At 35.1% G+C, this 13,874-nt stretch overlaps 1 protein-coding gene across 1 annotated transcript in view; it reads right to left on the minus strand.

The window, feature by feature from the left end:
- LOC117328027 overlaps window positions 1-13,874 on the minus strand; it is a 46,919-nt gene that overhangs the window by 4,654 nt on the left and 28,391 nt on the right. Inside the window, exon 15 of the mRNA XM_033885350.1 lies at window positions 9,367-11,805. Coding sequence (XP_033741241.1) covers window positions 9,373-11,805 — 2,433 coding nt within the window. The 3' untranslated portion in view covers window positions 9,367-9,372. The remainder of the gene's footprint in view (window positions 1-9,366; window positions 11,806-13,874) is intronic.

Here is a 13,874-nt window from a genome sequence, read left to right on the forward strand (position 1 = left end):
CATGGACTCAGGCCTGGTGGAGAAATCATGATATGGCGGAAGCTTTGTCTTATACATTTAGCTGGTTAGGTAGGTTAACCAGCTATAAATAAAACAATTACGTTGCCCGAGCTCTCAATTCTTTATAAAGAACACTGCAAAGCCATGTTGCTGTATTTGGAACCTGTTTCCACTTGGAATTTTCCATTAGTGTACAGGCCGATAAGAGAGGGTAAAACAGTTCATATCGGGTAACGTCCTCATAGATATATTGTGGACCATTTCCAGCTGTCACTCGTGCTGCTATGTGGGGATAGAGTCCAACAATTTCTGTTTGTTCTCTATCTAATACATTAGGTGTGTTTACATGACCTAGCAGAGTTTACACTAACCACCTTTGAAAGCCCAGACATAAAAGCACTACCTTTCTTTACTCATTTGTTGTTGGTTGGTGAGTAAATATACTGAATAATACAACTGGCAAGTGAGGACTCACTGTTATTTTAGAATAGATAGTGTTAACAGACCATAGCCTACAATACAGAAAAGAATACCTCCATATGACAGAAGTAATTTCCTACAATATATATTTGTTACATATACTTTTTGGGCAATGAATCAAGTCTCAAATGTAAAGGAAATGATTTAAGTAGGGTGAGTAAAATCCAACTACTTTCTGTCAGCATGACTCTGCAGCAAAATAATAAAATTCTTAGTGTCATGCAAGCAAAATGCAAAATTAATATACAGATTATGTCCAGGATATCGCCCTTAATAACTTATATGTAACTTGACACACATTGTCATATTTTGATTAAACTATACAGTGGCGTAGGAAGCCGTCAAAAAGTGGGGGGGGGGGGGGGGGGGGGGGGCAATATTTTTTTAACCTTAAATTGGACGTACTAAACAAATCGTATGCCAAAAAAGTTTGCAAATAATTATCATTTCATCATTCCCATGATAATTTATGTAGTACAAAATAAGTTATTTACGCAAAACATGAATCACCAGGCGCGGAACCAGGATTTTCGAAGGGGTGATCCAGTAATTCAGTGATAATGCGAGCGCCGTATGTACGTAAAAATTATTCCTATATTGTTGGTACAAGATTACTCCTATATTGGTGGTAGAGTTACGTTAAGATTATTCCTATATTGGTGGTACAGTTCCGTTAAGATTACTCCTATATTGGTGGTACAGTTCCGTTAACATTACTCCTATATTGGTGGTACAGTTCCGTTAAGATTACTCCTATTTTGGTGGTACAGTTCCGTTAAGATTACTCCTATTTTGCTACCAGTACAAGATTACTCCTATTTTGGTGGTGCAGTTCCGTTAAGATTACTCCTATTTTGGTGGTACAGTTCCGTTAAGATTACTCCTATATTGGTGGTACAGTTCCGTTAAGATTACTCCTATATTGGTGATACAGTTCCGTTAAGATTACTCCTATTTTGTTGGTACAAGATTACTCCTATTTTGGTGGCACAGTTCCGTTAAGATTATATATAATTACTTCTATTTTGGTGGTAGAGGTACATTAAGATTACTCCTGTTTTGTTGGTACAAGATAACTCCTACGTAGGGCTATCGAGAAAAATCCGGCTAATAACTAATAACATCTCTAATTTAACAGGTTAATGAATGAAAAAGACATGGCAAATGAATCTGTGATAAGGATGTAACTCCTATAAAGACAGCTGGATGTTTTAACAACAGACACAAATTAATGGGCCTACATTGCTTTCCTGGATATCTCCTTATTGAATCCCACCCCTCTGGCATAAGGGGAGAAAACAGTGCATCATTACAACATGGAGTTTTGCAAAAGACAAATTTTGGTTACAGACCTTTGTTGGATAGCAACGCAGGTGATAAACGTCTTACAAAGTGTGGTGATCATAACTCAGATAAAAACCAGTTGCTATGATGCTTTGTACATTATAAGTTTCAACTTATTGTATCAATAAAGGTATCAAACATCAAAACAAAATTTTTATTTATTGATTATGCATTTGACACTTCTGTTTTGAATATTTTATAGTGGATTCATGTATGTGGAACTAGACTCAACTGGATAGAATCACGGAGTAGTTACAATGTTTGATACAAGGGGTGGTCTTAACTGCTTGATGGCATGCAATCAAGACTAGTGGTGGCTGGGCATACAAACAGTCTAAACAAAATTTTGAAATCAATTATGCATCACTGAAAGACACTTTCATATGCATTTCAATCTGACAGAGCAGCATGCCATACAAGATTCTTAAAGAAACTAGGAGATGACAGGGATACTCACATTGAAATGTAAAACATATGTCACTTTATTTGATTTTAAACAGGATAATGAAATCTTCTGGAAAAAGGGACAGGTATTACAAGTGATCTTCTGAACTTTAGATGTACCTGTACTTAACCAAGCTCTATGGACTAGAAACATTTTGTCAACATTCAATAAATATTTGGAACAAGTCATGAAATCTTTCAACTTTTGAATCTTTCAGGTTATTGCTTTCATTTCACAGGTGCCCGATCAAATTGTCAATATATACGACTTCTTATGGTAAAATCAGGCATACTCACTTCAATCATACCCTTACTGGTAGATAACCTGAGGGAGTTTGAATGTAGCAAATGTTGTAAAAAAATATTAGCAGACCTCTCCTCCAGGAGATTGCCTGCAGGTAACATGTACATCTTGAAAGGAGTGACAAGGTGGATTAATATTATATGTATAACTGATGTATCAATTGAAATATGATAAGCAATAAAAATATACAACATTACATTTTACTTTTCTTTTTGCACACATATGGTCTATAGTGCATGTACAAAATAAGAAGAATATTTTGCCCACATTTTTTTTTCACATTTGTGGATGTGAAAGATATTGGAACAATGGAACTGCAAGATGGAACAATATGTGTCCACTGAATGCCATAATAGTGTTATATTGCACTGAAATATTTGTTTAGGTGGCACTCTATAACCTCACCCTTTACTATGAAGTCAATGTTTAATTTCCTACTAGTTTAAGGAATGCAAGCAATCAGGAATTAGTCTCCAACTCATTAAAACAGTTTGATTTCATCATTATAAAGACTACCAAGCTTCAAGGTTATCGATCAAAATAATGGAGGAGATCGATCTCTGGATCTTTGAAAAAAATAGTCAAATCAAAAACACAATTATGTATCATGGTTATAAAGCCTATCAGCCCAATAAGTGATGAAAGATGTAGAAGACCTCCTGTCAAACAAAAGTTTATGCTCTGTGGATGTGTAAGAATGACACCATGCCATAAGTAACTCCTGTCTTTGGTGGGCACATAACTGAATGCATGGGTAAACAATCTCTTGTGAAAAATTACAACTATAGAGCACAACTTAAAACTGTAAAGAAGGTCAAAATATAATATTATGTTTAGGGGCAACACACTATTCATAAGGTCATCATGTATAGCCAACAAAGTATCTGAATGCAAATAATCAGACAACACCCTGTCTACAGACAGATGGGCTGGCTAGCTGATTCCAGCATATTCCCCACAACTGTACAGTTTCTTCCCCATTTATGATGTGTTGGCTGTGTGGCTAACAGATGAGATTGTGTTTTATAATCTCACAAGAAAAGTCTGGCGGTGTAATAAAAATCCAATAGAATGTCATTGAACCGTGTCATTGATCCAACGTCTACCTTATACCGCTTGTCATGGTATATCATTTTAAAGTTCATTTAAATTAGTCATAAAAATCAGACAATGGATAGCTTTACAATTAATGGTGATTTTTCAATGCGTTAATATAATCTTCATTACTTGGTGTGATTAGTGCCACGCTTCATACAGATAGACCATTGTAATGAAATTCAAGCCCACATATTAATATGTATGTTATATTTCTAATGGAAATTGTAATAGATATATCTTAATCATAATGCTTCAAAATTACATTGGTGGTAAAAGGTTGATAGATTTGGATTAATCTCCAACCATGCTGTGTACTGAGGCAACAGATAAAGCATGTGACAGAAGCATGCTTCAATCTAGCATGGTTGGGACATATGTGCTTATACATGCAAGACAGGAAGGAGAAAAGAAAAAGATTTTGCATGCACTGTGGCTCGATCATGCAACCTTGTAACTCCTCATCATTAACGCAAAAAGGAAATTCCAACAGCCTTCTCAGCTATTAAAGATAGCTTAACTCTCTACTTAGATCGGGTCATCATCCTCAAAATGATTTGATCTTTAATGTTAGCATTTCAAATGGTTTTGAATATTAATACATTGTATATATACAATGTGTACCTGATATAGAATTTCCTATCTACATAATCACACTTTAACTAATGGCTTGTTTAAATATATGTTCTATTTACAGGGGTCCTGGAAACCTCAACACATGATCAATGTTTCTATGCTGGTAAAATTGCTACATGTATTTGACTGGTACTTATATACACTGTTTATGTACTAGTTATGCCATCAGAATAGTAAATAGTTTCAATTTGTTATGACAACAGGAATATGTTGGGATGTGACCTAGCTGAAGCATATGTACTTACAAAATTTGAAAAAAAAAACATATATAATATCAGGATCCCCAAAATAAACAAAGGGCTATAACTATGTATATGCTGGTAACCTAGTAGGTCACACCACACAAATTCAAGACAAAAGTCAAGTACAAAAAAAAACAAAAAAACTCATTGTTTCAAACTTCAATTTGAAAGTAAGAATGAGATATATCTCTGCACCTAACGACAATGATCAACATGACAACAATAAATAAAGAATAATCTTCACTAGAATTTAAAGATTAAAGTCATAAAATCAATTAAGAATTATGGTACCTGCAGAGTTTATACAATTTTAGTTGTTTTAGTACTGGCATATCAGTGTAATAACTAGAACTGTAAGCTTATATGGCTATAACTAATACTCTCTGCCAGCTACCCATCAGTTGCATACACTTGTGTTGTTCAAAGATACACATTACAACATCATACTATATATCACTCAGCTTGTACCATGTTTGAATAAAATCTAAGAACTAATATGAGCTATAGGGTACTACACAAAAACAAGTGTTATGATGAGAACCAGAGTTTTTGCAAATTGTCCCTAAACATGTACATGTATATTCCTGTGTAGTTTCATTTAGATTGGTTCACTATAGTTTAGGAGTTGTCCAGACAAGATTTTCAATGACAGACAGACAAGCTGATTCCAGTATAACACCTACCTAACTTTTTAGCAGTGGTATGACTATGTTAGACTAGTATTTAAACTGTGATACTACTGCTGTAATTATAAAGTAATCATACTCGTATACAAATAGGTTAACTTTTCCTATACCTTATGTATCCTAGCTTGTGCTGACAAATTATGAAGGAATGTTTTCTTTGAATATGGAGGTCATATATATTTGTTTTGTTTTCCAATTTCTTTAGAGGTAAATAATTCATGCTGTAATTAGTCACCACAAAACATGAAGGAATTGCTGATAATTATTGATGACTACATCTGTACAACCAAAGATTTAAGTTTCACACTGGATTGTCTTGTGTGGTATTGAATTTGGTCCTCAGGGTATTAACAACCCCAGTAACACAAGCATATCCAATGATATATGCCCATAAAGCACAGCTGGATTGTTTCTCAGGTAAACATATAGTAAGTGCTGAAGTACACCTGTAATTAGCTTTTGTTCCCAAAGCCTTCAGATTTTGTTAATACCTACTGAGGGATAAGGAAATATGGGCATACTTTTAGTACTGTGAATTTCAATTACCAATTCTGGTGAAAGTGTTGTAGCTTATATATAGCTGCTGAACTATTTTAGGATGTTATTACAAAATATTAATAACAAACAATTGGTATTGACAGCAGTATATGTTTTAATATTATCATGTTGCTTTATTATCACATATCTGTAGTTATATTGTTTAAGACTGCCATATTTCAATACACTGCATAAGGTAATATACCTTCCTTAGTTTAGCTGTGGTATACGCTGTTATGTAGATATTGATCAGTGTATCACACATGACGGGGATCTTTTACCTCTAAGTACAGTTAACGTTTGTGTATCCAATTCAGGCTGAATGTACTAGTCACATGTGTATTTTAGACTGTGCATTCATCATGTCGGAAAATTAAATAAAAAAGAAGAAATTTACACACAGACATTCTACTAATGTACTTCAATAACTTTACCAATGCAAGTGTCTGTTTCATTATAATACAACTTTGACCCATCAACCTCTGAAGTTTGTCAGAAATGTGACATACAGCTACAATATTAATCCAGTGTACATAAATGACTAGCCATTGACTGTTTCACTTAGTAGAATCAAGGGCCATACAGTGTTAAGGGTCATACTTCTAGTGAAAATAGATGGAACTTTGGAACTTAATGGTATTCAGGGAGACACAAGAACAATTTCATTGCAATCAATGTGTAATAAGGAGTAGGCTGTAACACCCCCCCCCCCCCCCCCTCCCCTCTTCAACCCAACAGCTACAATTGAAAATTTACCCAGTTATTTGATTGCACCACTTTCATTACCATTGACGCCAAACTCTAGGTAACCTTGCCTTAACTCATAAAATTGAAATCCCTTTTCTTGATTTTAAGTTTTAAGAGGGGTTTTAAACATATTTACTCTAGAGGGTGTCGTCTGTTAAACCCCTAAAGGTATCCGCATCTCATGGAAAATTTCAAGTCCTGTGGATGCAAAAATCTTTTAAGACCAAATAAGGTTAAACTCCCTTTACCCTATGCAAAGGGCTTAAAAGGTCCTACAACAGAGCTAGCTACACTATCTTTTATGTACAGTGATTTACATGTATGATTGAAGAGACTTGGGGTACGGTGATTGTTATTTTGAAAAATGAAAGTTAAGTTTAGTTAATCACCTCGTTTTTCATTTTTAATAAAGAAATGATAAGATAAAATGAACATACAAGATTTTAACTGAAGTTATAATAATCTACTGTACATGTGACTATAAGTTACAAGATAATATCTGTCTCAGTTTTGCATTTTGACTTCATTTAAATCTTTTGTCCAAGTAATTCAATTAATCAAAACCTGACATAAGATATATATTAACATTACACCAGACTGTGACATGTATATTAGGGCTGTATATATCGAAGTACAGTCTTTTATTCTGTTTGAAGGTGATCACAGTTACATAGGCAAATACACTAGTGCCCCAGTGTACTAGTTGGGAACTTTCCAATTATACCATCAGACCTGTGCTATATTCTGTTCTACACTGGTAAGGAAAGCTGTTCAATACAGGTAGCTCTGCTCCATGGCTACTGGCTTATGTTGTCAGTGCATGTATAAAGAGCGTGAATGGCAGTTTGCAGATAATCTGCTTTCTATTATAAAGAGATTTGTGTGTGTTTACATACACCAAAATATACAGGTAGAATACACGACAGCCTGCGTGCCATCGATTGGAGTCTAATCTAAAATATTGTAATTCACTTACTGTCCCAAAGAAGTAAAGATTTCTAAAATGTACACCTATAAAAGGCAAATTATATAACTCTATAAAAAGTTTCTTGTCACCTCGCCAGTGCATTGACTACCAGCACAAACTACTACTTCTATACAGGTTTATGGCACATCTAGATTTAATTCACTATCAAAAGATTTTTTTATGTGGTTAAAGGATAGAGTGATAAAGTCTATAAACAAGATCCTGCCAGCTTTAAAGGACATACAAAGACTCAATACATTTTTATTATTTTCTATTCAGTCTGCTGAATAAATTAGTGTTCAATAAAATGTAAGTGCATAATACACCTAGCTAATCACATAAAAGGATGACCTCACCTGTATTGACTTTACAGTTAAATTATGTCTTTACCAAAACTAAGCATTAAAGTACTACTGGAACTTCTAGATTATATATTAATGTCATGTTAACTAGCAGTGCTTGAAGTTACAATTGATGATTTAGTCTGAAAACTGTAATATATCTTTTCCTGGGCATGAGTTTTTCTTGCAAATGTTTCTAAAGAATATGTATAAAGAACAGAAACAGGGATTTTATTACAGGACAGTTATTAAGTCACAATAAAATATGTAAGTTCCCATAAAATTCGTTCTTAAGGGCATAGATAATGCCTAAAGTTACCAACACAAATAGAACTACACTGTGTAGCCTTTTGAATGATTTCTATTCAGAAAATATTTGAAACATTTAGTCATACTGTGACAGTAATCAGGAGTTAATTTCTGTCATTGTTTCATATTTCTATAACAAGATCAAACTATGACAGAAATTCTTGATTTGTTTCTGATTAATAGTAAAATGGATTGTTTAAAATGCACCAGGAACCTGAAAAACACACATAAAAAAACCCAGAAAGTTCTTTCATATTTTAAAATTGTAAAATTCAGAGCATCTATCAAAGCTAAGAAAAGTGCAAAGCCGTGACAACACCTTGCTTTCCTTTCAATTCCCTTTTTAAATTATTGCCTGATTTAACAGAAATGTGGCTGTTAAATTGATATACTAAAATATATTTGAACCAGGGACAATATTTATTTGGTTACCTTCAAAGCCCCCCCCCCCCCCCCAAAAAAAAAAAAAACATTTTTTTTTTTATATTAGATCAAAAACCCTTCAGGAACGAAGCTGATAGAGTGCTGACAAGGATTTTCTAAAAATAGTAACAGTGACCTAGATCATTACCAAACAACTTTGAAACTCAAACTTGTGTGAAACATTAAGGTCCTTTGTATTTGGGAACGCTAGGGCACTCACAAGGATTTTCTTAAAATTTTCACAGTGACCTTGGTAGAGCTCAAGAACTTAACCCGACAACCCAGAATCTCAATCTGTATTGCAGTACATATTTTAGAAAGTTGATACTTAGTAGCAAATATTTACATTTGACACCACAATCTCCTATTGCAGTGTTAATCTGGGCTGCATCTGTGAGCATATAGATGCAGTCAAAATCACTTGACATGATTTTTATGTCATTTTTATCAATACCATGAAAATACTTTGCTATGCGCTACAAATGAAGCAAACGAAGCAAGGATAATTATTGAGAACAGTTGCGTTACTATGACGTCAGTTTGGCACTATGTTGATCATCCACACTGCAGATTGGTTGGAATTCAATCACAGAAAGGAAGTTTGTCGATTTAAAAATGCCATTATTTCAAATGAACATGTAAGGAAACTGTTGAAAAAAAAAGAATGTATTTATTTAAGAAAGGCAGATTTTAACATTATAAATATATGTTTATATAACAAACGCTTGTTAAATACAATCTAACAATGTATGACAGTAACAATAAAATTTAATTTGTATAAATCATGTCAAGGTGCAATAAAAATATTTACCTTAACTCAAGCAGCCTCTTCTGGTAGCTGTTTAATGGGTCCCCACAGTCTGTCAGCATCCAATGGCTGTCCATAGGGCAAATGTCCACCCACCTTTTGTCCTTGAGAACCCTTATCCACCGAATGAATTGATTCTCGAAGTAGTCTCTGTGTCTCTTTAATCACAACATGTGGATCTAAGGTGCTGTTAGCTGTCCGTAGTGTGACATCGCTGAAAGGAAACACCAAAAACATGTCCCCTACTTTGGAACATGGACCTTTTGATTTGGGTCCATTGGAGTTCACACGATGCCTGCTACTCAAGGCAAGTCGGGAATTTTGGCTCTTTCGTACAGGAGGAGCAATTTGTCGTTCTGCATTCCGAGTTAACCTCCGAGGTACAGGTGATGTTGACACATAAAGTTGTGTCCTTGAACCTGATACAGCATTATTGTTACCTTGATAATTGCTGTATCTACTGGAAGTAGACTCACGACTTGACCGGGGTGTGGGGTACCGGACAGCTGAACGTGTTTGATACATGGAGTTCCTACGGATTTTCATGTTCCCAGCACCACTACTAATTCCATTACTACGATAGTGTTGTTGAGAGTTTGTCATCCCAGATGCTGCAATCTTCTTCAGTGTATTTGACGTTTCATTAGGCTGAAGAGATTTGATGTTGTGAGTACTATTTCTGTGACCAAACAATGGACTCGCATCTCCTCTGTGTGCGATCTGGTTCTGGTCTGCCTGCTGACATAGTAAGTTGTTGGTCTGCGATCTCTGAGGCAACAGCTTGCTATTCCTCCGACAGTCTGGCCTTGTTGTCAAGTCTGAATTTTCATGACTAGAATTAGAGTAACTTGATATTCCACTGTCTGAAGTATAGGAACTTTTTATAGAGCCTTTTTCTGTAAGAGATTGTGATCCCTGCTGGTAGTCAGCCCTTCGCACCACAGATGACATAGTAGCAGACCTTTCCATAAAGTTTTGAATGTTTCCTTTAACACTATTATTATTCACCTCCTCATACTCTTCAGGCTTCATCCGACCATCTCGACTGACCAACCTTCGACTACATGCAGTGGCTGATCGCTCAGACATCATACCCATTGTCCTTTGTCTATCCATCAGGCCCCCTTCTTCTGTGCCCTCAAGTTTCTCACTGTCTACACTAGAGATTCCAGAACTTGCACTACTAGGCCGCCCATCATCTCCTGGAGTGGCAAGTGGTAAACCAAAACACATGTTTTCTTCATGTTTTGACTCGGGCACCTCATTGATAAAATATGCACTTTCTTGTACAGCTGTCTGCTGTTTATTCAATGACGATATGTTTTTGTGGAAGGATGTTGTCTTTTTAAGAGTACCTCCTCTTTGACTGGTGTGACTCATAGATGAGTGACGATCATATGGATCCAAAGCTCTGCTTCGACTATGATGCTTTTTGAATGCATCTCCACCTCTTTCCAAATCTTTCTCGTTATAATTCAACAGTTTCATCAGGTCATGAAGCAAAGGTTTCTTGACTAGGAGATCAGCTTGGCAGTCAAAGCTAAGCGCAGGGCTAAAATTTACTTCTAATAACCAAGGTTTTAAATTTTCATCAATCAGGATGTCAAATCCATAAAGTTCAAAGCAGTTGTCACACTTTGGCACTTGGGGAGCTTGAACAAGTAGAGTCAGAATGATAATGTTTATGATTCGAGTCCATAGTGTACTGTCATTGACATTATGTTGATGAAAGTACTGTCGTAACTGTGTGATTGTCCATTTGCATCCTGGACCCACACGTTCCTTGTCCAATGCATACCCAGGACTGTGTTTGTTTATGGAAGTATTGGTTAAATGAGCAAAAACATTATGTAAGGCATTTAGATCATACTTTTCTGTTCCAAACCTTACAAGACCCTCTTCAAATATGTAAATATTAAGAGGATGAAAGGACGGTACAGCCACATATACACGGATATCAAACTTGTATCCTCCTATTAAGAATGGGTTGGAGATGTATTGCTGGACAACAGCATTGCAGTCATACTGCAAATCAGAGATGTCCCGAAAGAGAAATATCCCCCGACCACGGGACAAGTCAGCTGGCTTACAAATCCAAAGTATATGTTTGGATTCAGAATGTTGTTGTTTTAACTTTCCATACTCTGCAACAAATCTAGTATAGTCATTTGGAAGATTAAAAGCTATCGGACTGAAATTATATACCCCTGCCCCATGTACACCTTTCATCCGCTTGAGATTGCGAGCAAGACAGTCTTTTTTTGTGATGCCAGTTGACTTTGGGTAGTGGTTCAATCGTTGCCATGGATAGATCTGGTCATAATCACAATTACGGAAACGTGACGTGCGCCACCATAGGTTCCATTCATGTTCTTCCTGATCATCCTCATCAAATTCAATCCAGCCCCTTTCCAAGAACACCTGTCGTAGGAGTTCTGGGCCCTGACCATGATCGTTGATTCGGAATATCAGCCTGTTGTTTTGTCCCACTTTCTCTGACATGGTCAGGACAAGGTCAGTCAAGGTCACACGTCACATTTCCATCAATTACACTTCAAACCCATGCTGCTTCCCATGACATCTCCTGATGAACAAAAAGTGTTGTTTTTTAAAATATCCAAAGCACTATATATGTATATTACAGAATACAAAACTTAAATTTCAACATAACTGTCGGCATGCATGAAAGAAAAAATATCAATAGGCTCAATGAAAGAAAATCAATAGGCTCAATTTGATAATTTTGAAGTGTGTTGATTATACTGTTATGTAGTGGTGCCTATAATAGTAATATGGTATTCCTCTTTTCTCCTTTAACCTTATGTCTTATTAGCAATTATGCCTCTTTAATTTGCTGAGATATTTTGCCCTGTATTTGATGGCCCTAAATGAACGATAAATCAACATGATATTCTATTAAAGTTTACAGGTTCAATGAGTTATGGCTAAATGAACTGACATCATGCATGTCCTTTATCTCCCATGTCAGGATGTACAAGATACAAGAAAGTCTAAGAATAAGGTGATCCTTTTTAGATTACAAAGCTTTGCACAGCTTGAAAAGGATTCTTGAAAACATCTTGATAAATTCAGTTTTTTATGATTTACAGCAAATTCTGGCACCAACGAAAACCTGGCATTATACTTATTCTCTGATTGCTCTTTTCAAAACAAGACTACCCGTATCATAACCAAGCCAAACAATGTAATGACATACCAGATTTTGTATAAATACTCACTATCTTGGTCTACAGAATATACATATATGGTTTCTCCCTAGTTACACTACCTTGATAGTACTTAATGTGAAACATATAAATTTTGATTTTGTTACACTTTTCCACAGACTTGCAGTAATGTCATTCTAATTAAAATCAAATCTTGATCTACGCTCTTGTTCTATTAACAGGAGATAAAGATATAATTTTAATCAGATTGATAGTAATTAGTGACCTGCCTCTTCTAACTACTCTGCAGGAAATCTGCATGAAATGTTCTTCTCTTGTTTTGTCATTTTTCAATATAATATATATTCTAAGGAGCCAGAGAACATGTGTCCCTACTACAGTTATACTCCTAGTGCTATTTAAAAAAAAAACCCAGCCATAATCATGCTAATGATGACTACAGAGCTTTTTTTCAGTTTCACATGTTGAGTTAAAAGGATTACCGGTAATCAAAATTAAAATAAATCAAGTCAAAAATGTTAATGAAAATTATCAATACTGTTTACAACAGCTGCTGCATTGAATTTTGAATTAAAATAAAACAGAAAATATTTAATTATCATATGGTTTGTCGAATCGCCATATATAACTTGGTTATCAATATATTTGTACTTTCATTGCCATTCAAATTTAGTACAGTAGCTCTTCTTAACCCATGCAGACACAAATAGTATCAAACTAAACAGACCGCCAATACAAGCCCCACAATGCTTGCTTTTGTTATATATCCTTCACTATTTAACTTAATCCCAACACCACAACAACCTGAACCTGTCATCATCAATCACTATTATCTCTGGTGATTATTGTTGATGTGTATCCCAGGTCAATAGCACCGACACCCTCAGCTACATGTAGAACAGTGTGTTATGAGATCTACACACGTCAACACATTATTGATGTTCCTTGCCATATATTCAAAGTATTACCATGAAGTAACAATTGTTATTTTAATATATGACAGGTAGTTAATTAACCACTCTGACTTAAAATAAGTAGTAATTAAATCCAAATACATGTATACTCTGGTCTTCAACACAACCAAATTTATTCATAATTCATTTAATTTCCTTCTCTGCATGAAAGGTGTATTATATGTATACATACATTGAGTCATTTTTTTAAATCAATGAAAAAATCAGCATACAATTACTATAGGTATTTGTTGCAGCCAATCACAAGAACTCCAATTTCCGTTTACAGTGGTGAGACTTCAACCCCCAAATTTAGAGTAGAAATTAATATAAAATCTAACAATAAACCTTATTCAACACACAATTTTAA

The sequence above is a fragment of the Pecten maximus genome, chromosome 5, assembly GCF_902652985.1.
Source record: "Pecten maximus chromosome 5, xPecMax1.1, whole genome shotgun sequence".
In the NCBI taxonomy this organism is placed as follows: domain Eukaryota; kingdom Metazoa; phylum Mollusca; class Bivalvia; order Pectinida; family Pectinidae; genus Pecten; species Pecten maximus.